The 21,509-nt window shown below is 47.2% G+C and overlaps 1 protein-coding gene across 4 annotated transcripts; it reads left to right on the top strand.

The window, feature by feature from the left end:
- The first annotated feature begins 236 nt into the window (after positions 1-236).
- Positions 237-18,012, top strand: usp25 (ubiquitin specific peptidase 25). 4 transcript variants are annotated; one of them, XM_029249307.1, is made up of 26 exons: positions 237-484; positions 2,111-2,188; positions 2,812-2,956; positions 3,769-3,865; positions 3,972-4,134; positions 5,393-5,479; positions 6,539-6,676; positions 6,792-6,868; positions 7,607-7,680; positions 7,785-7,933; positions 8,046-8,173; positions 8,314-8,409; positions 8,802-8,966; positions 9,148-9,341; positions 9,440-9,510; positions 9,598-9,826; positions 9,937-10,143; positions 10,235-10,374; positions 11,135-11,317; positions 11,798-11,893; positions 12,722-12,900; positions 14,719-14,797; positions 14,976-15,055; positions 15,736-15,859; positions 16,330-16,525; positions 17,220-18,012. In XM_029249307.1, the coding sequence occupies exons 1-26, from the start codon at positions 443-445 to the stop codon at positions 17,390-17,392; spliced, it is 3,390 nt and encodes a 1,129-aa protein (XP_029105140.1). In that variant the 5' UTR covers positions 237-442; the 3' UTR covers positions 17,393-18,012. The 4 variants fall into 4 exon arrangements, with proteins under 4 accessions (XP_029105140.1, XP_018586887.1, XP_029105139.1 ...); XM_029249306.1 differs by lacking the exon at positions 237-484 and adding an exon at positions 1,307-1,876; XM_018731371.2 differs by lacking the exons at positions 11,135-11,317; positions 11,798-11,893.
- Positions 18,013-21,509: the final 3,497 nt, after the last annotated feature.

The raw sequence follows: 21,509 nt of genomic DNA, 5'->3' as shown, positions 1-21,509 counted from the left end.
CCCGTGAAAAGCATGCAAATACATTAGAATTAAGTTTGTGCGTATAATACTTTATATGCCATGTCGAGCGTATTATTATCAGCGCTCCATTTTCTGACCTATTTCTATCTATCCGCGCCCTGCACTCGGGCCACTGTCAACGATGAGGAAAACGCTCAGAGGGCAGAGCGGGTGCGTCATCGGGACGTCACGCACGCTGCTCGCTACGTCACGACGCCGTCTCCTGTCCGTCGAGACCCGACTAATAGATCGCGGAGGCGCCCTCCATTCGATGGCAGACATGTCTGTTCGCTTGGACGCTCGCCTTACTCATGGCGCTTGTTGTTCCGCCCATTAGGAGGGGGACCGCTTGACTCCGCCGTTTGTTTTGGTTTTAGCACGGTGTTCTGCTTTCGTTTGTTTCATTTCGTTTCCTTTGGTTTTGTTTCGCGCTCCGCCCGCCATGACCGTAGAGCAGAATGTCCTCCAGCAGCACTCTCAGAAGGTAAGGCCGCGCAGGGGTCCGAAATGACCCGGGGAAGGGGGGGCTCGTAGCCGGTTGTCGTGTCCACGCCAGTCCGAGGCTGAGGCCGAGGCCTGCTTGCTTGCAGACCCACCCGACCGACGTGCACCCGCCCGTCCGGGCACCGTGGGGCCTGCGAGCTGCGTGGCTGCACCGCGGGGTGTGCAGGAGGTTGGAGGATCATGCCTCGGCGAAGCGGGACGGAGAGAGAGCCCAGGGGCCCGCTGCCGGAGCGGGAGGGGGGGATGCGATGCGATGCGATGCGATGGGATGGGATGGGATGGGATGGGATGGGATGGGATGGGATGGGAGGTGACCGTGTTGGGCGTTGGTGTTGATCATTGATGGGTTAGACGTTAGTGACACTGACACACCGTGTGAAACAGTCTGTAAACGGCTTTGTCGGACTGGGGCTCTGCTCTGGTCTGGGCCACTGACTGGTTAATTAATGAATCATAGTTTGTGGTGGTTGGTTAGTAACTTTTTTTTACAGGCAACTTTATGGGTTAGTTAGTAAACTCTGTGGACTAACTAACTTGGCCTCTAAGGCTCTAGCGGGAAGAAGATAAATCCGTAGGAAGAAGAAGTGCGGTGTGGCTTTCATAACAGCATTATTTATTATTGTTATGATTATTATTATTATTATTAGGCTGCGGTAACCATCACAAAAAACAGCATGATTAACAGCGACATTAGTGACAATAAGCAGCTGCAACAAACTGTGTGTTTATATTCTGATTCATCTATTTGACACTTTTCTCCAAAGTGATTTACAGTGCTAGCTACTTAGTTATTTACCCATTTATACAGCTGGGTAATTTCACTGGAGCAATTAGGGTAAAGCACCTTGCTCCTTTACCTTTGGGGTAATAGCAATGATCAGGGATCGAACCTGCAACCTTCGGGTCCAAGGCAGCAGCTCTAACCGCCACACTACCGGCTGTCCCCCTTTTCTTATGTTATCATTTTCTTTTCACCTCTGCGGTTTCAGTTAAAATTGATTTAATTCTTCTCTGCGCGGTTGAAAGTGCTCGTTACATTTATGTATGGATGCAGCCCGACGTCCTGCCTCGTTTGAATCGTCCTCCTCACGTCTACAGTTACGCATTTCGTTGGCCGTCCGGCACCGCTCTTCGGCAGGGGGGCTGTAAGTGGCGTTCCGACGTAGTCCTCCGACCGGTGGGGGGCGTCCCGGCCGTCCCTCCGCCCCAGCGGGGTCTCCCTGACTTGCGCTCATTAAAGTGCCGCGGGTTTTGTTTTTCAGGAAAACTTCCCAAACTCCTGATGGAGCTCGAACTTTACAAGGACTTAAGTGCCCCACCCCTGTTCCCGTTTGCCCCGCCGGGCGGGGGAGGTGCCTGTAAACAAACGGATGTGAGTTTATAACGACGCTTAAAGTGAGCGCACCGTATGTAAAAAAACGATTAACGCCCCGCCTTTGAGAATGGTTGCCAGGGCAGGAGGGGTGACCTCGCAGGTGTGTGTCTGTTACATTGGTTTGCCGTATTGATGCGCGAATCACCGTAGGAAGTTTACCGTAGTGTATGTAACGCTGTAAATCGGACTGTGAACGCCATGTCTCCGCCTCCTCCGTCCTCTCTCCTACAGCACCAGCAGACCCTACTGAACCAGCTGAGGGAGGTCACTGGTACCACAGATGTACAGCTGCTACAGCACGCCCTGCAGGTACTGTGTTGCCCTTCCTCCCCGTTTCCTTTTGCGCAGCAGGACTTCCAGCCTCTATGCTCCCTGCACTCCTCCATGGTCCCCGAGCTGCTCCAGGGTGCCTGTACGCAGGTTCGTGAGTCATTTCGGTGGTGCACACCCAAGCCTGCAATTTTCTTTTACCACAGCCGTACTGCTGTGTCGCAGTAAAACCGTCAGTGTTTTCGGCACCTTGCGTTACGAACGGTTGAGCTGCGAACTTTGTGTCAGTGTGACCTCTGTTTACCCTCCCAGCTGGTAAAGGGCACACAAATTGAATTGAATCGTGGGGGGCCACCTTAATTCAACTCATTTCCACAGTGTTTACTGTTTCTCTGGTGTTCTCGGGGGTCGGCGATCGAAAACAGGACGAGGAGTTTTGCACAGCTTTATGAGATGACTCGCTCAGCAGTTTGCATTGAGTAGGAGTCTGTGGAAACAATGTATTTTTTAGTTTTATTGTAACTCTAATAAAATATTTTTGAAGTTTTTGCTGTATTAATTTTAGTCGTACCTGAGATTTTCACTCAGCCGGAACGTTGAATGCATGGCGTTGAGTGAGGTGTGTCTGTACTATTAAGCTTTTATTCATTGTGTTGCAACAGGTCAGCAATGGCGACCTGGCGGAGGCTGTGGCCTTCCTGACGGAGAAAAATGGGAAGGCGCCGCAGCAAGATGAGGCAGCGTACTACCAGACGGCGCAGACCGGGAATGACCGATACATGAGTGTGGGCAGCCAGGCAGACACCAGTAGGTGCACCTACCCCTGAGCTGGGGCCTTGAACGCAAGGGGGAGCGCAGCCCTGCGCTGGACTCGTCGTTACCGTGTCCCTCGGTGGGGCGCGCCGGTCCTCTTTGTAGAGAGGTGTGGAGGATGAGAAGGGTCCCGGAGTCTGTCTTGTGGCCAGCAAGTGTCGCTTGAATATACTGCTTGCAGAAGCAAAGTTAGAGTATGACAAGAAAAGTGAAAATGCGTGAATTCGTGCAAACAGTGAAAAAAGCATAGACATGTAAATATAAAATTAATAAATTAATGTTATTTGTACATTAGCATGTATTTCTACTTTTATTTCAGATTTGTTTTATCCATTGGTTTAAGGTTTACCGTATTGTTTGGTTGTCACATGGGTTATGTTTTGTGTTCCCAGTTTAGGTTTACATTTTCAATTTTTTTTTATAATAATTATGTAATAACAGATTGCATGTTTGCTTCTTTTGTGATATTGCTCATCTTCCATACATAAAATAAAAACTTCAGCCTCAAGCAGGAAAAAGAATAAGATGTAGTTTGACATTATTAGATCTCTGATCATTTGAAAGCAGATGGAACTCCATCATTTGGAATGGATTATAACTTGACATACGACTGATAAATTCACCGATTAATTCTAATCTGACCTATAAATAGTTTGATGGACAGTTGAATCCCTGCTAATGTCTGTCAGGTAAATGGGTCCCAGCTGCGCGCTGCTGAATCAGCGTGCGGCGCCTCCTGCTGGCCACCTGCTGCGTGCGTGAGAACGTGTGCCGGGATATTGTTTCAGATGTGCTCCATCTGACAGGAGATGACCTGCAGAGGGCCATTGCGCTCAGCTTGGAGGAGTCCAGCCGTGCCTTCCGGGAGACTGGCATCACAGATGAGGAACAAGCCATCAGCAGGTGGGCCGAGCTGCCAACTGGAATGGTGTGGGTCTTCCACATGTGTAGTGGTGTGAACATGTAGCAGTTCCCGCATGTTGAGTGTGCTCCCTCTGTGATGGTTCAGGGTTCTGGAAGCCAGCATAGCGGAGAACAAGGCCAGTCTGAAGCGCACACACACAGAGGTATGGAGTGACTCGCCCAACCCCCATGACAGGAAGAGGCAGGAGAACTGCCCCGTGGGCCTGAAGAATGTGGGAAACACATGCTGGTTCAGCGCCGTCATCCAGGTGAGCCTGGGGCTAGGTGCAAAGAGCAGGGCCGGGCACTGATGTTTTCAGTGCTGTGCAGGAACATCATGGAGGCTTGTTGAACACTACGTGAAGCCTGTTTGATCAACATTATCTAGTCTGTTAAAAAAAAGATCTTTAAATAGTACTACTCCAGTTCCTTAACTTGAGAACACAATTGAAACTGGGAACCTCTTAGAAACTATTTTGGTAGCTTTGTTACTTTTACCACCAAGTCATCCCAGGAAGAACGTTAATAATGCAGGCACCCTTCCAATTACTTGCTGAATCTGCCAAAATGTGAGATAGAGCTGCAGGTATACTAAATCAAATCTTTATTAACATTAAAACTGTTAAATTATTGTAAAAATGAATTCCCTGGGCAAACTCTTATTCAGTGTTGATTTACTGATTTATCCCGTAAATGTGTATCGTGTGTAATCGCTTTGGAAAAAAGATTCAGCTAAATGTACATGTAAACACTGTGGAAGTGAGTTAAATTAAGGCAAACTCAAAGTCCTGTTTGGCTGCTCTTTACAGCAGTCTATTGGATCGCCAATCGGTGCATAAACACGGGTCACACTCTTTCCTCTGCAAATAGAAATTTTAGAAAATAAACAAATCGAGAAAATAAGTATATACACGTCAAATCACCGCTGGACCATTGGCCGCTCAAGAAGCCAGTGGGTTTTTTTTTTTTTTTTTTTAAACATTTTATTTATTATTTTTTTCCCAGCTGTTAGAATGCAGTCAGCCTGTTAGCTCTGTTCCCAGCTGCACAGCATTGTGACTACATGCCACGTCTGACCTCGGTGTATTAATGGAACTTTAGTCACAGTTCATTTATGATGACTAATGTTTGTTCCTTCATCTTGGAGCAAGCACAAGATTGAAAAACGGTATCTGTGTTGGAACAGAATCGCTGCGAGTTGTTGACAAAGAAACCCTATCGTCAGGTCACATGGTGTCGGCCCGTCGACTGCAACTAGATTCCTGGCGCTGGGCCGTCACTCCACACAGCTTCCGTTTTGAACTTCAGTGGCTGGGGAGGAAGTGGCTGTGATTCCTGGCCTTGTCCATTCTGGTGTTGTCGGTGCAGCACATGCCTCCCAATACACATTGTTCATACCTGTCAAGGACACGCCATCATACGCTGTCGGAGCGATCGTCCTGTCACTCTGAGGATCTGCCGGTTAGGACATGCGAGACATGCCTCCTGCAGCTGTCGCTGACCCCATGCCCCCCTTTTGTGTTCCAGTCCCTGTTCAACCTCCTGGAGTTCCAGCGGCTCGTGTTGCATTATTCCCCGCCGGCACGCGTCCAGGACCTGCCCCGCAACCAGAAGGTGAGCTCCGCCCTGCAGAGTGTTGGGTTCATCTGTTCAGCCAGTTGAAGGAGTAGCAGGCAAGCTCCACGTGAACCCGCTTGGTCAGTGTGGAGTTTGCGTGTTCTTTCTGTGTTCATGTGGGTTTTCCCTGGGTGCTCTGGTTTCCTGCCTTACTCCAAAGACATTTTTCAGGTAAACTGGTGATTCTAAATTGCCTATTGTGTGTGTGTGTGTGTGTGTGTGTGTGTGTGTGTGTGTGTGTGTGTTACATTGTTTGGCTGTACAGTTTGATCTTTTTACTGCAGTGTATCTAGCACTCCAAGTCACCTTAGATAAAAGTTTCACTAAATACTAGTTAATCATAGCTCTAAAGTATACTAATTTAATAAATGTGCAAGAGCTGTTAGTCTTACTCCTAGCAAGGATACCTATGCAGTGACTCTTCACCCCCCCAATACACGCTGCTCTAATTGCTGTTAAGCCTTGCCCACATCCTGCACCCACTCGCTGGCCCGTTTGCTGACCCAGTGCTCCACATTTCAGCTTCACCAGGGTACTTTGGACTCATTCCCTCTGCACAGGAGCACGTGTACAAACACAAACTCCGTTTCCACTTCCAGTCTGGGGTTGAATGTTCTTCGTGTAACATTCGGAGGTGCTCTCTCTCTCCTGAGTTAGCAAGTCAGCACTTTGTCACTGTGGCTTATAACATGTGTCTACAAGAACCTGTTTCTCTGTTTTCCTCTGGGGTTTAATCCATATCTGTCGCAATGGGAGTTTCCTGTTTTGATTTTCACTGTCTTGCACCATAATGTGGTTTCTCAACTGCGGTAATATTTCAGAATGTTTTCACTCTGTAAATATTCCACATGCTTGTCTCTAAAGCCACTAATGTCGCTGTCAGCCCTGTTGAGACGGGTTTATGTGGTCCAGGTTAAGTCTTACTCAATTTACCAGCAGGTCCTTTCTACAATTTGAAAATGGAGTGTTTCTGGGAATGAGTCCCCCCTAGCTTTCAATGTATAAACATGTATAAGAAACACCCCTGTTGACCTCTTTGTATGTGCAATCCTGCAGGAGCATAGGTACCTGCCCTTCATGAGGGAACTGCGGCATCTCTTCTCACTCATGGTGGGCTCCAAGAGGAAGTACGTGGACCCGTCGCGGGCTGTGGAGATCCTCAAAGATGCCTTCAAGTCCAGTGATTCACAGCAGGTATACATCTCTGGAGTGCGATCGCCATCCGCTCCCAGCAGTCGGGTTGCGGAGGTGCAGTACGCAGTCCCGTTCTATGACTGACACGTTCCCGTTTCCTGTGTCATCCTCACAGCAGGACGTGAGCGAGTTCACGCACAAGCTGCTCGACTGGTTGGAGGATGCCTTCCAGCTGAAGGCTGAGGAGGAGAGGTGAGGCCAAGCGGAACTCTGCTTTGACACCTTCAGCAAAAGGGCCTTAGGTCGTTGTCATACAGTACAGTAAGGTCTACTCTTATATAGGACTTTGTTCTGAAGACATTTAGAGCACACTTGCAGAGTCACAGAAAAATGACAAACCATCATATAACACATATTTGCATAAGAAAAATTAAGTGCGACAGCTATGGTAACAAATACAAAAAACAGTTAAATCCTTTGTGTAACAACGTTTTTGCAATAGCCATTACTCTATAGATCCAGTAAACCTCAAAGAAACAATAATTAAAAAAACTTTAATTTCTGCATTATTTATAGTTTAGAACAAAAACTTGTTAAATATAATTGAAAATATGTACTGTTCTTACTCCAATTCCCAAGTTACTTATACAGACTAATTTAGACTCAGATTTAAAATGGTGACAAAACTTTTTAGATACAGGCTAATGTTTGCTACAAATGTGCACATAAAAGCTTTTAATTTTTTTTTTTTTTTTTAACAGCAGCAAACCACAAAAAATTTATATATACATTTATTACATGGGCAGCTTACAACAGAAGAGAGGAAAACAAAAAAAAAAAAAAAACCCTGCCCAAACCATCAAAGTGGATTAATGTGGTTAAGACTGTGAAAGAAGGTGTTTTCTAGTGTAACGCAGAGCTCTGGCACCTATTCTATGTCTATTCTTTAAGTGAAAATCAGTGAAATATTTCCATTGTTTTTCTTTGCAGGGAAGGAGAAAAGCCAAAGAATCCAATGGTGGAACTGTTCTATGGGCGCTTCCTGGCCGTGGGAGTTCTGGAAGGTGAGGGACAGGAGTTCTACCTGCTGCAGATGGCAGGTTCCTTTTTTGAAGGCAGGATGTGTTCTGGCGGTCACTGTTGCTGACGCTCGCTGTTCACTTCTCAGGGAAGAAGTTTGAGAACTCGGAGATGTTTGGACAGTATCCACTGCAGGTGAACGGCTTCAAAGACCTCCATGAGTGCCTAGAGGCAGCCATGATCGAGGGTGAGATAGAGTCACTCCACTCGGAGAACTGCGCAAAGTCCGGCCAGGAGGTCAGTGCACTGCGGGTGGATTGAGAGTCCACACCATGTCGGTGTCCAGGACGAGGACTGGACGGCTGCTCGGTGCCTTAAACAGAACCCACTGTCCTCTCTCCCCCCACAGCACTGGTTCACCGAACTTCCCCCGGTGTTGACGTTCGAGCTCTCGAGGTTTGAGTTCAACCAGGCTCTCGGGAGACCGGAGAAAATCCACAACAAGCTCGAGTTTCCCTCCCTGCTCTACATGGACCGGTGCGTCTTTAGAGCCGCTTGGCCCATGGAGTGTTTGTGCTTGGCCTTTGATGTCCACAAGGATACGGTTTGTTTTTTTTCCATCAATGATTTGCATCTGTCATCTCTCTCCGTTGCGTGCCTGTCCCTTCGTGTTCCAGCTACATGGACAGGAACAGAGACATCACCAGGATCAAGCGGGAGGAGATCCGCAGGTTGAAGGAACATTTGACACTGCTTCAGCAGCGGTTGGAGAGGTAGGACCCTCTTGCCATGTGTGACTTGGTTTACAGGATTCCGTTAGCAGTGTTGTCAGAGATTCTATACAGAATTTGTGCATAAATCTAAGGGTGTCTTTGTTAATAAGCTTTTATTTCATACTTATTGGTGAAAGTGACCTTGGAGTTAAACAAATTACGAGCAGAATTCCGGTTCCAGCTTTGCTCATAAGTGTAAGAGTCAGCGTACTCGTCAAAGATCATTCTTAAATGTATTTAACTTTAGCCCACAAACCAAGCCGTTTAGCCACTAAGAGCCTTGAATGGTGATTGTGTTCCCTTCAAGTAATCCGTATTTGTTGGCTGTAGTACTGCTTTGGGTTTTAAAAGGTGCACCAGGTCACAGACACCCCTGTTGGCCTCATCTCCAGGTATCTGAGCTACGGGTCCGGCCCAAAGAGGTTCCCTCTGGCTGACGTCCTCCAGTACGCCATGGAGTTTGCCACCAGCAAGCCTGTCTGCACGTCTCCTGTAGAGAACATCGATACCTCCGGACCACCAGGGGGCACCGCAGCACCACAGCAGCAGACACCAAGGCAAGGCTCTTGTCAAGTTGTCTGTTCTGTTTGGTGGGGCAGTCTGTTCTTATCACACGTCGTTTTGATTTTAATTTGCAAAGTTTTTTTTTTTTTTTTTTTTTTTTTTTTTTTTTTTTTTTTTTTTTTTTTTTTTAAATATATATATATAAAAAAATGTGCTTCCCCTCATCCCCCATAGTGCGGCCGATCAAGGCCCATCTAACGCCACGGAGCCCCAGCAGCGGGTGGCCGTCCACAAGCCCTTCACGCAGTCACGCCTCCCTCCAGACCTGCCCATGCACCCAGCTCCCAGGCACATCACTGAGGAGGAGTTGCGGGTGCTCGAGGGCTGTCTGCAGCGCTGGAGAACTGAGGTGGAGAACGACACGCGTGGTAAGGGGACGAGGGCGGGGCTGTCACATCTGCGGCACACGACCCTTTGCCTCGCTCACACACACGCCCTCCTGCTCACTGCATCCTCTTTGTTCCAGACCTGCAGGCAAGCATATCGAGGATCCACAGAACCATGGAGCTCATGTACTCGGACAAGAGCATGATGCAGGTGGGGTTCGGATGCGAGGCTCGGATCGCGACCCGCAGGCTGAGTGGTGCTGTGTCTAACGAGCTGTCCTTGACTATGCATGCTCAGGTGCCGTACCGGCTGCACGCCGTTCTGGTTCACGAGGGACAGGCTAATGCAGGCCACTACTGGGCCTACATACACGACCCGCATCACCGCTGCTGGATGAAGTACAACGATGTGTCGGTCACCAAGTCCAGCTGGGAGGAGCTGGTGCGTGACTCCTTTGGCGGGTACCGCAACGCCAGCGCCTACTGCCTCATGTACATCAACGGCAAGAAGCCCTTTCTCATAGAGGGTGAGCGCTGCCACCTGGCTTCTCCTGTTTGCAACAGCAACCGTCCAACACCCAACTGGCTAAAGGAGCCTGACGTATGACCTGGAGACTTCTTCCTTCCCTGTGTCCAGAGGAGTTCGACAAGGAGACGGGCCAGGCGCTGAGCGGCTTGGACAAGCTGCCTGCGGACCTGAAGGAGTACGTCATGGAGGACAACCAGCTGTTTGACAAGGAGCTTGAGGAGTGGGACGCCATGCAGGCCCGCAAAGCCCGGCAGGAGACGCCAGCCACGGTGACACCTCACACAGGCACGGAGGCCGGCAGCCTGGAGAGTCCAGGTGAGTCCTCATAGCATGGGTTCCAGCGCCTGAGCGTGGAGTCACACCACACATGAGTTCAGGGTTAACGCGGGTGTTTCCCTCCCCGCAGCCCCCCAGCAGGAGCCTGAGTATATGGAGCAGCCCTCCCCGACGGACGAATGCCGACACCTGCAGGAGGACACCCAGAGGGCCATTTGTAGGGCTGCCGCCGAGCAGGATGAGAGCACTCCAGAGGCCATCCTGAGCATGGTGAGAAGCCGCGTATCCCCAAGCAGTCCCCAGTGCGCTGCTTCCTTTATCTCTCCAAATGCTAGTGTGTTTCCCCCAGCCCCGGTTAGGTTTGTCAGGGCTGAGGCACTGAACAGGCTGCGTGCCGGAAGAAAGCTGGAAGTGCCCTGTGTGTGGCGCAGGATGGGGTCAGCGCCCTGGTGCGGAACATCGGCCGCATGGCGTCCAGTGGCTGGAACGAGACTGCTCGGGCATCAGAGGGTGTCGGCCCCTTGTTGGAGATATTAGCACTGTAGCTCTCATGGCTCGTTGTGGTTCACGTGTTCCAAATTTCACTCTTTCAGCAAGAGTTGCTTTTCAAAGCAGGACTCGAGCACATTGGCCCTTCTGAACTGAAACTCATTTATAACTGGTATTTAAAGAACTATTTGGTTCTTTTAAGTGTGGGTTTATTCAAGCCAAAAAGATTTTGGCTTTGTTGGCCTATTTAAAGTGCCCTGGAAAAGGAGGTCACAATATATTTATTGGGTTAAATGGTAACTTGTTTTCCCTTATGGGATTTGAAGCTTGTTGAAATGCGCATTCAAATGGAAACAGTGAATGTGTGGCTTAGGGAGGAGTTCAGCTGTGAAGTGGGAGAAGTTTAGCTGCAGAGTGGGAGCTCAAATACAAGATCTAGCTGAGTGGCAGTGCTGTCTGCATCTTTAGTGTGCCGCTTTTTCTTGCATCCTCTCCGGAACCCGCCTGGACCTTTTCCTCCTGTTTCTCTCTTCCCTTGCAGCCTAGCCATGAGGACACTCCCAGCACCCCTCCCCCTCTGCCCGCCCTCGCGGCCGACCGCGAGCACGCGGCAGAGGGCAGCCCCGCGTCGCCTCCCGCCCCCACTCACCGCGTGGTGGAGGTGGCCATCCCCCACGTGGGCACGTTCGTCATTGAGTCCGAGGAGGGAGGTTATGATGATGAGGTAGCGCCCCCACCCCCCAGGCCACCTTCAACTTCAGCCTCTGTCAGCATTCCGGGCCCAGTGGGCTCCACCCCTCTCAGTTTACTATTGTGGTGACGATGCAGTGTGTACTGGGGTATCCACCTGCACGTTGTTTTGGCCACCGGTAATAGCAGTTTTGATGCATCGGAACAGAAATAATATAGTACTAAGGATACAGTGTCCAACATGGGGTCATATGCATGCACACACATGCAGTGCATGCTTAATAACATTTGCTAAGGTGATTTATTAGTGCCAAGTAGCTCCAGGGTACCAGAAGTTACTGAAGGAAATATAGGCTTAATATGGACACTGTAAATACAATGTTGAGCTTGAAGCCCATGTTAAGTCAGCGTGGATGAGCTTAGGAAGCTGTGTTCCCCCAGCAGTGTTAGTTGTCTGAGGTCAGGGGTCAGGAGGTCACCCACTCTGTGGTAACACACTTCCCTCCTTGGCCAGGCAATGCTGACCCCAAACATGCAGGGTGTGATCATGGCCATTGGCAAAGCGGGCAGCGTGTACGACAAGTCCGGGCCCGAAGCGGCCTTCTTCAAGGTACCGCCTTCTCCTTGCTCCCCTTAACCACAGTGAGCACCCCCGTGCATGTGCAGGAGCTGCCCTCCCTCGCTCCGCTTCTGCATGACCTCTGACCTCACGCTCCACAGGGGGTCCTCTTTGGCCTCTGCGCTTGTTCTCTTCCTAACACCTTGGCGTCACGAACAAGACCAACTTTTTGGAACGGGACTGAGGCTGCTGGTCACGGGTTTGACCTCTGACACCTTTATCTGTGCGGTAGAAGCAACTTTCTCCGGAAGGAGCTGCCATGACATCAGAGGTGTCATGCAACTGCTCCTCTGACCTGCCGCCATTTCCGTGGAGGCATCTTGTGCCGGCTAGCAGCTCCATAACAGTAGAGCTACACATGAGGACTCGGAGCTGGTGCACCGGCTCATCCTGTCCACTAGGTGGACCCACGTCCTAGAATAGTGCTCAATGCCTTGGTGAACCGGGAGTGAACCTTCTCTGTCAGAATACCAGACTTCTCCTACTTGTGGGCTGATGGGCCTTTCTGTCAGTTGTTTTCGGGGTTTCTTAGGAGATGGCAGACCTGCTCTTCAAAGGAAGCTGCATGACTTGGATGTGTCACAAATGTAGATGATTGCAGGCACTAATTTTAAGTGTGTATGTCTGCATTGTGTGTTTTCACACCTGCATTTGGATCCTTTGCTGGACTCGTATCTTGCTGAGCGGTGGTGGATGGGCCACTAATGGTGCTTTTTCCACAATAAAGGCTCCATGAAATATTCTGTCTGCTTGTTACTGTCCCGCTGCTTCGCCTGCTGAGCATAGCACCTAACCCCTTTCTCTCTCTCTCTTGCTCAGGCTTTCAAGGTGGAGTACGCCCGCCTGCTACGGTTGGCCCAGGAGGACACGGCACCTGAGAACGACCGCCGACTGCAGCACGCTATCGTCTACTTCCTTCACAACCAGGCACCCAAGAGGATCCTGGAGCGGACTTTACTCATGCAGTTTGCTGACCGGAACCTGGGCTTTGATGAGCGGTAGGATCTCATGTCACAGTGGAGACTACTTGACACAGGCTTGCCTATATTTACAACATTGCACAGTAAAATAATGGCCATACTTACTGTACACTAGCTGCCCATCTTACAGTAAAACAGTTGGCACCAGAAGTTGATCTGTAACTCTGCAACCAGGTTGAGCACTTAGTCTCAATCAGTGAAGTTTTGTCTATATGTCTAAAAGGCTGCTAATATACCAAACATCAGTAGATCTATTAGCTGGTTAGGTCCTGTAAAAACCACAGATAAAGCTATGAGTACATACTTAACGTTTTAATGAACTATATTTATACTGAGCTACATTAAAGAAAATGGAAATGCGTTGTCCTAAAACTCCTGTCCAATAGAGATTGACCAATTCATTACATAGACATGTGCAGCCTTCCTAGTTATGGATTAGTGACACTCGGGAGCACACGCTGTAAACACTTTGGTAGTGAGTTGAATTAAGGCGGTTAGGATTTCACACTCCTATTTCAGTGCTCTTTACTGCCTTCTGTTGACTTGGTGGGTAAACACAAGTTGTATTCACTCAAATTTTAGAAAAGAGAAGTCTGTTGATGTCTTTGAAAATTGCCACCTTGACCATTTGTAACAGACGGATGCACTGTGTAAGTTCTGATGGTGGGTGGGTGGAATAGCTCCTGCCATCGTCGCAGCGAATAACAGTCAAGAGTGGGATGTTGAAGTTTGTGTGCCTGCTGGTTGACCATCGTGGCTGACGCTCCAGCACACAACACACGTTTGTCCCCTCCAGCTTTGTTTGTTTACAGGCGAAACAACACTGGCAGTCTGAGTGTAACACCCCCGTCCACCAGTCCCCTAACTGCGACTGGCACTTGCACCCTTGTACTTAGTGCTCAGATCATGCCTCCAAGACAGTAGCAGTGTTAGAATGAGTTGCATTACATTTATTCATTTAGCAGACTCTTTTCTCCAAAGCGACATATATCTCAGAGAAAATACAATTTGTGCATTACATTAGGAGAAAGAGACATAGTTGCACACGTCACTCTTAAGTAAACCTAGTTTGTTTCTTTCCACTTTATGCACCAATATTCATTGCAGGAGTAGGTGCACAAAACTCAACATAGACTAATTCTGATCACACTCCTACAGTTTTTAATTTTTTAAAATTATTTTTTTAAATTTTATTTAAAGGAAGTGGTGTCGTGGCATGTACGCATGTTACTTTCCCGTGTCCATTACCCACTTCCTAACCACCCCCAACGTCTGCTGCTTCACTTCCTGCCAGCTGCCTTCATGCACAGCGTTACTGTTAGATTTGTCCAGTTTTCTGCTGGAGGTGCAGTAATGCGGTCCTCAAGAGTGTCTTTGAAAATATCTCCATAATTGTAGGTAATGGGCAACAGGTGGTGGTGTGATTACAACCACTGACCACCTCCTGCTGTAGTAGCCTTAAGATACTTACCTTGAATTGCTACAGTAAAAATGATCCTGCTATATAAATTGGTAAGTCAGTGTAAGTACATGCACCCTAAGTCATTTGGGGAAAAGTGTCAGATATTTAACTAAATAAATGAGGCAGCTTGTAGTGTAGTGGTTAGAGTTGCAGCCTTTGGACCCAAAGGTTTGAATCCCACGTCTAGCTGTAGTACCCTTGAGCAAGGTACTTACCTATAAGTGTTCCAGTGAAATTACCCAGCTGTATGAATGGGTAAATAATTGTAATAGCTTAACATTGTAATTTGCTTTGCAGGAAAGTGTCAGCTAAATAGACAAATATAAATGTGCATGTAAAGTACACGTTAATAGTAATTTTTCTCTCCCCCCCAGATGTCGGAGTGTCATGAAAGTAGCACGAGCAAAACTAGACCTTATAAATCCTGATGAACTGAACATGGAAGAGTACGAAGTGAGTGTTTCCTGTTGGCAACGTTTCAGGTCATTTTAATGTCTCCTGGTGAATTGTTCCTGAAGTTTAGTGTAACTACAGGTACACCGTTATAGATTGGTGGTTAAAGACATGGACTTGTAACCACAAGGTTGCTGGTTTGAGTCCCCTGCCAAGCTACGGCCTCCTCTTTTTGCAGATGTGGCACCAAGATTACCGGAACTTTCGGGAAACGACCATCTTCCTGATGATCGGCTTGGAGCTGTTCCAGAAAAGAAGGTGGGACTCTTCTCAGGTCAAAAGCGCAACCCTGTTCCATTCTTTCATTCTCCACGTTGGTCTGCGGGGGGCAGCAGAGCTTCTGAAATCTCCCGATGGTTCTGATGATGTCACCCAGTGCCCTTATCATGTTAACTTTAGACACTTATTCTTTGAAAGATTAGTATACCTTTTTGCCTTGGGTAAAGCACCAGCTAAATAATGGACAATTAAAAATCAACTGGTCAATAACTAATCGGAGCAGAATGGACAAATGGAACCAGTGGTGTTCGCAATGCCACGTTGTCCATGTGACATTTGGGTCGTAACCTGTCGGGAAGAAGCTGTTTGCTGCTGCTCATCAGAAACATTACTCGTGACACCTGAGCTTTGAATAGATGTGTGTCTGTATGCACATCAGTATGTTCCTGCCTCAACTAACATTCCCCTAAACTCTGCCAAAAGGCTCTTCTTTCTACTCCATTTAAATGTAATTATTGCTAATTTTGATGCTTGGGGCATAATTTTATCTAAGGTGAGAAACAGCATTGGACTCATTTGTTCAGGATTTTCTTACTGTTTCAGTTGTGGGTAAGTAGTACCTGTGGCCTGCGGGAGGTTATGGTTTTTGCCCCTGCGGTTGCTGCGACATGACCGCTCCCCTCGGAGTTCCCCGCATGATTGCTGTGTGTTCTCCCCAGCTACGTGGAGGCCTTGAGGTACCTTGTCTACTGCTACCAGTACAACAAAGAGTTGCTGTCCAAAGGCCTGTACCGAGGACATGATGAGGAGCTCATTGCACACTACCGCCGCGAGTGTCTGCTTGTGAGTATAGCCACTGCGATTCTTTACCACTCTTATTGACCCAGAAGCTAAGAAGAACCCGTCCATGTCCAGCATTGAGCGTTTTTGAGTAGTTTCCCAGCGAGAGTCCTCAGTTCAGTGACAGCATGTGGAGCATGAATGCCTCGAACAACGGGGTGTTGAGTGTCTGTACGAGAGTGTTTATGCAAGCTGTGCACTCTGAAACCCGACACGGCCTCTGCGCTCACATGGTCTGCGCAGGGCCCGGGATGGGGAAATGGGCTGCAGTGCCAGTGTAAACACATTACTGCATGCTCTTAGTGTGTCCTCAGTTGCCCTTGGCCCTTGCAGCAGGGCTCGCTGGCTGTGTGTGTCACCAGTAATGTAGTGTCTCAGGAATCGATCTGAGAGCACACTACATCATGGCGAGAGGCCCCGTAGGTGGGGGAGGGGTCGAAGGTTTATGCTCTAAGTCAACGCTACTTTTCCAGAAACTGAATGAGCACGCGGCAAGCCTCTTCGAGTCAGGGGATGAGTCCGAGGTCAACACGGGCCTGGGCATCATGAACGAGCTGGTCGTTCCCTGCCTGCCGCTGCTGCTGGCCGATGAGGCGGAGGAAAGGGACATGGCCGCTGTGGAAGACATGCGCAACCGCTGGTGCTCCTACCTGGGCCAGGAGATGGAATGTGAGTACCGGGCCAACCGCTCGGCGCACAAAGAACGCAGGAAAACAAAAATGTTCTCATAGCAGCTTACATGTGCACTCATGAATACTCTTGGCATGTTCTTCACATGTTGGTACATTCATATGGAGTGGCTTCTTGGGTTAGTTAGGATTTTTTAAAGATAGTGTTTTTCTTCCTATATTTTCCAAAATTTCCAACTGTAGCAGAATGGTCTCAACCTGTCTTTACTCTTCGAGCTGGTTGGTGGCAGTAAAGAGCAGCCAGAGAGAAAAGGAGTGTGGGGCCACCTTAGTTTAACTCAGGGCCACAGTGTTTACACCTCATATCTGCTGTTCCTCAGTGACAGTGATCAATAACAATATGAAGAATGTTGCACATGTCAGTGGAATGAATCAACCAGCATGAAATGGGTCTTTGTGGAGAAATGTTTTTATTTTTAGTAATATTAAATATTAACATTATTTTTAATTTTTAAATTTGGTTCACTTCTGTCTGAGGTTTTTTGCAGTACCTAATCAGCAGGGCTGAAAATAGTCTTGTCGATGCGGACACATCGCTCATTATTCATGGCTCAAAGAATCGTAGACCCTCTTGGCTGCAGGACTGAAGATCAGCCGGGTGGTGACCTCTGCTCCAGCTGTGCCCTTGCTTTTTAACCCCCCCCCCTTGTTCTGCTCCTCCTCCACCCCCACAGCCCACCTCCAGGAGAAGCTCACAGACTTCCTTCCCAAGCTGCTGGACTGCTCAACGGAGGTCAGGAGTTTCCACGACCCTCCAAAGCTGCCCTCCTACTCCACCCTGGAGCTGTGCGAGCGCTTTGGCCGTGTCATGGCATCCCTGAGTCGGACACCGGCGGACGGGAGATGAGCCGCTTGCTCGCCCGCCCGCTCACTCGCTCACCCGCCCATGGACCTCTCGCGAACCTTGCCTTCCTTCAACCACGGGTTGCTCCATCTCTTACTCCTTTTTTTCTTTTACTTTGCTGCTGTAGGTTTTAATATCGTAATATTATTCCACTTTCAGTTATATCTACGGCAACTGCTACAGAGGGAGAAGTGCGGACATTCAAAAATGAAACACAAAATCTGAACTCGGTGCAAAAAAAATCCAGTTATGGCAACACTGCATTAATAGAAGCTCAGTGCATGCTGCTCCTGCTTAAATAGGTTGACCTTTTGTTTTATTTTCATGACAGTTTTTCCCCTGATTTGGTTGGCTTAACCCACCCCCATCCCATGCCCCCCAGGCCACACCCATTCAGGCCACACCCAACTCTCCCTTCTCCAGCCAATAAGAAAAAGCTGCTATTCTGCCACTTGTCTGTTACAGTATTATCATTTTTTTTCTAATGAGTGAGAAAAAAGATTTGGTGGCTTTAGGCATCCAGAGTGGGGTCTCCCTGATTCCGGGACTGCAACTGAATGAGTGCTGTGGTCAACAGCCATGGCCTGCTGTGGCTTGTTAATAAGAGAGAATAAAATTTTATTTATGGCCCTTTTAGGCCAAATAACTGTTGTTGTGTCATCTCTGTGTGTGCGTGTGTTCAGTGCTGCCCCCAGTGGTGTGGAGGTGTACATCAACTTGGCACTCTACAGGTTTCTGGTGCTTTCTACCTCTACTATGGTTACTGTACATGATTAATATGTATGTAGCAGCTGTGCATGTGATTCATACATATTTATATACTAGTTTGACCAGCTCTTCACTCTGTAGGACGCAAGAAATTGTAGAAATGAACTGCCCCTCTTTTTCCCCCACTTTGCTTGAGACGCTGTTTACTGAATGAGGGATAACAGTTCGAAAGTTTAGTGTGACAGCAATATGAGCTGCTCTCAGAAGACCTGATGTGATGTAGCGTGCGACTGGTTCATGTGATTTGGGTTTTGTTGATTTCTTTTCCCAATTTTGTCGAATCCGATCGATAAATTCTTCCATCATGTTTGAAAGCAGTAGCTCAGGATTGTCTAAATTCAGATTGTCTCCGTGACATCTCTTAAACACTATTAGCGAGTTATTAAAAGACAAATCAGAGAAGTTTCTGTAAAATATAGGAGCGAAAAAAAAAGTGAGAGGGGCGCGCGTTCATATGCTTCGCGTGTTTTACAGGAAAAAGGTGTGTTTTGTGGAATATAGTGTCGCGGGGGAAAGACGAGCCGCGCGGACTGAGGTCGAACTGTAACTTATGAAGAAGTTGAGGAAACGCGCCGCACGTTCACTGTAGAAGGGAGGGGGAAAAGGTCCCTTTGGCAAGTAAAATGCGTTTTTCAGACGAGTTCTTCGCGAGCAGGACGCAGCACAAAGGTGAGGTACTTTACTGAGCTCTTACACAGACATTTTTCTCCTGCGTTCGAGTGTGTGTGCAGTGCAGTGGCTGCGCGCGCTGCTTTTCTCCGCGGTGAGCGGCTCTTCGGTGACGAAACGACCGTTTTTAAAATATATGGAAGTCCCTGCGGATGAAATTAATGCAGGCGGATGAAATTTTACTTTTTTTTCCTTTTAGGATATTGTGTGTTGGTGAGAACGTATTACGTGGGAAATGAGAGTTTGACGAGCAGAAGGAATCACTGAGGCGATGTGAAGCGCTTCTCTCAGGTACATGATTATCGTGTTATCATCATGTGTCACCGTCTAACGTGCACTTAAGTTATATTCTGTTACACACGGTCTCATTCACTTTCTTACGTTGAATTTACTCTAGTGTGGAGTTTGACCGGTTTACCACGCATTATCATTATGTGTTCACTTAATGGTTTTTTTTTTTCTTCATTTTTAAATTTTTATTGACCGCTTGCTGCGCGCGACCGTGTGTGCGTTGAGATGACACGCATTTTCACGCCGTAAACGGCTCTGTCTTGGACGGTCAAACACAGTCAAAACATAGTAAAGGTGTCGTTAAAATTGGTAATACTAGTTACTAAGTCATGCAAAAGGAAGCGCTGGGATTCGTTCGGAACGGCACTCCGCTGCGCACGCTTAGCACTTCTCAGTATACTAGTTATTACAGATAAAAAATAAATATATATTTACCTCTTCGTTTGGAGGAGCTTAGTGTAAATTGAAAGCTGAAAGTGTTTACCGTTTTTGTTGTTTTGTACGTTAATTAACAACAACATGCAAAATTAGTTGGACGTCATATTTTTATTTAGGATTTTAAATCATCATGGTTTTTAATGTTAATTCAGCTTGTGTGTGTGTGTGTGTGTGTGTGTGTGTAGAAAGTGACCAAAAAGATAATGAATAAATCTGTCATCTACTTATGGCATTTTTTTTTTTTTTTTTTTTTTACTTAATTTTAATATTTGTTGAAGTTAATAAATAATGACAAAGCTCTTACAGGGATTTTTTAATATTTAATATATTTATGTCTGAGAACTTCACAGAATTTAGACAGTGAATAAATTATGGGGTGTATTATTACAGATATTTATTTAGTAGATGCTTTTCTCCAAAATGACTTCCAGTGAACTCTGTGTAGTGTTATCAGCCCACAGATCTTATTCACGGTGGTGACTTACACTGGGTCACTCATCTATACATCAGTGAAACACGCGCTCCTGTCACTCACACATTACGGGTGAACCTGAACAGCATGTCTTTGGACTGTGGGAGGAAACCAGAGCACCTGGAGGAAACCCATGTAGACACGGGGAGAACATGCAAACTCCATACAGACTGAGCGGGAATCGAACCCACGTCCTCTCACACCACCCAGGTACAGTGAGACAGGAGCGCTACTCACTGTGCTGCCGTGCTGCTTAGGAAGTCTTTGATTGAGTTAATGGTTAAATGGTTAAACTTACTTTGTATTTTAAGAGAAATGCAGTTATGAGCAGTCTTTTGATCCCAGTTGCATTCTTGAAAAGCCTGTGTATGGAAGGTTAAGAAATATTTATTTTTAAAACTAATTTTATTAAGATGAGGTTTGCTTCAGTTGAAATGAGCCAGGGCTTGTGAATAAATCCTTTATTCATCTAGTAAGGTAGAGTTAATGGAAGTAGAAAACAGTGCTCAGAATAGACAGTATTGGATTTGTAGTTTCAATCTGACACAAGTCTCACCTTGCCTGCAGGTTTCAGGAAGCAACAGTAAAAGACAAATTAACTTGACAGGAGTAAAAAGAGTTCCTTCTGTAAAATATTAATGCATAAAATATTAATATTGTGGTTAAAAGAATTTAAATTATAGTTATAAAAGTTTAAGTTGATATTTGTTTTCTATAATACATTCTGGGAATTAGTAAAATCAAGTTTACCATATTGTCAGGCTCAACTTCAACTTTTCTTTATTAATTTTTGAAAATTTGTGTTATTTATTTATCCTACATATATAATGTCAGTGATTAACTGCTTTATTTGCAGTCGGTGTTTTTACTGATCTTAGTAACATTCAACCATTTTTACACCATTACTTATGGAACATAGTGTATAGTATGCAGTGTATGAGAATTGATAGTAAAATACTTTTCTGCTGTAACAGAGACATGATTGAGATTTTACATTTACATTTACTGCAGTATGTTTCCCCAAACTCTGTAAGCTTAAACAAAGCTTTGTGTAGGACACAGACGACAGACCGGCTCTGCTGCTCTTTCTGACCCCCAGAAATTACATTCCCCTGACAATTAGATTAAGGCATCCTACTTGTCCGCTGCTGCCTCAAATCGCTGCCATATCTGAGCTTTTCTGACACCGGTCACCCTTTAAAGTGCACGCCGACTATATCGGTACAACACAGCTTCTCCTGCTCGGGCTGTCGCACTCCGCTGATAATGGCCAGACGTCTCCATGGTCATCGCTCATTGTTTGGGCCGTCTAGACGCCAGTGACATCTGACACCAGTCCCCCTGAGCCCCTATCCCTTCACCACCACCATGACCAGAACCTGCATGTTTGTCTGAAAATCAATGGTAAAGCTTCTGGCTGGTCTCACTGTCCATCACCCAAAGGCCCTGCTCTTGCTCTTCGTGGATCTGTGTCCTTAGACT

Source organism: Scleropages formosus, chromosome 25, assembly GCF_900964775.1.
Source record: "Scleropages formosus chromosome 25, fSclFor1.1, whole genome shotgun sequence".
NCBI classification, from domain to species: domain Eukaryota; kingdom Metazoa; phylum Chordata; class Actinopteri; order Osteoglossiformes; family Osteoglossidae; genus Scleropages; species Scleropages formosus.
The sequence above is the reverse complement of the archived record's forward strand: the minus strand, read 5'-3'. Positions and strand labels throughout refer to the sequence as shown.

Excerpts from the sequence above, each read along its gene's own strand:
- usp25 (XM_029249306.1), top strand. The coding sequence starts at position 1,553 with ATGCAGCCCGACGTCCTGCCTCGTTTGAATCGTCCTCCTCACGTCTAC. Across the intron at positions 4,135-5,392 it reads GGTTCAGCGCCGTCATCCAG|TCCCTGTTCAACCTCCTGGA; the intron begins GTGAGCCTGGGG and ends TTTGTGTTCCAG. Across the intron at positions 6,869-7,606 it reads CTGAAGGCTGAGGAGGAGAG|GGAAGGAGAAAAGCCAAAGA; the intron begins GTGAGGCCAAGC and ends TTTTCTTTGCAG.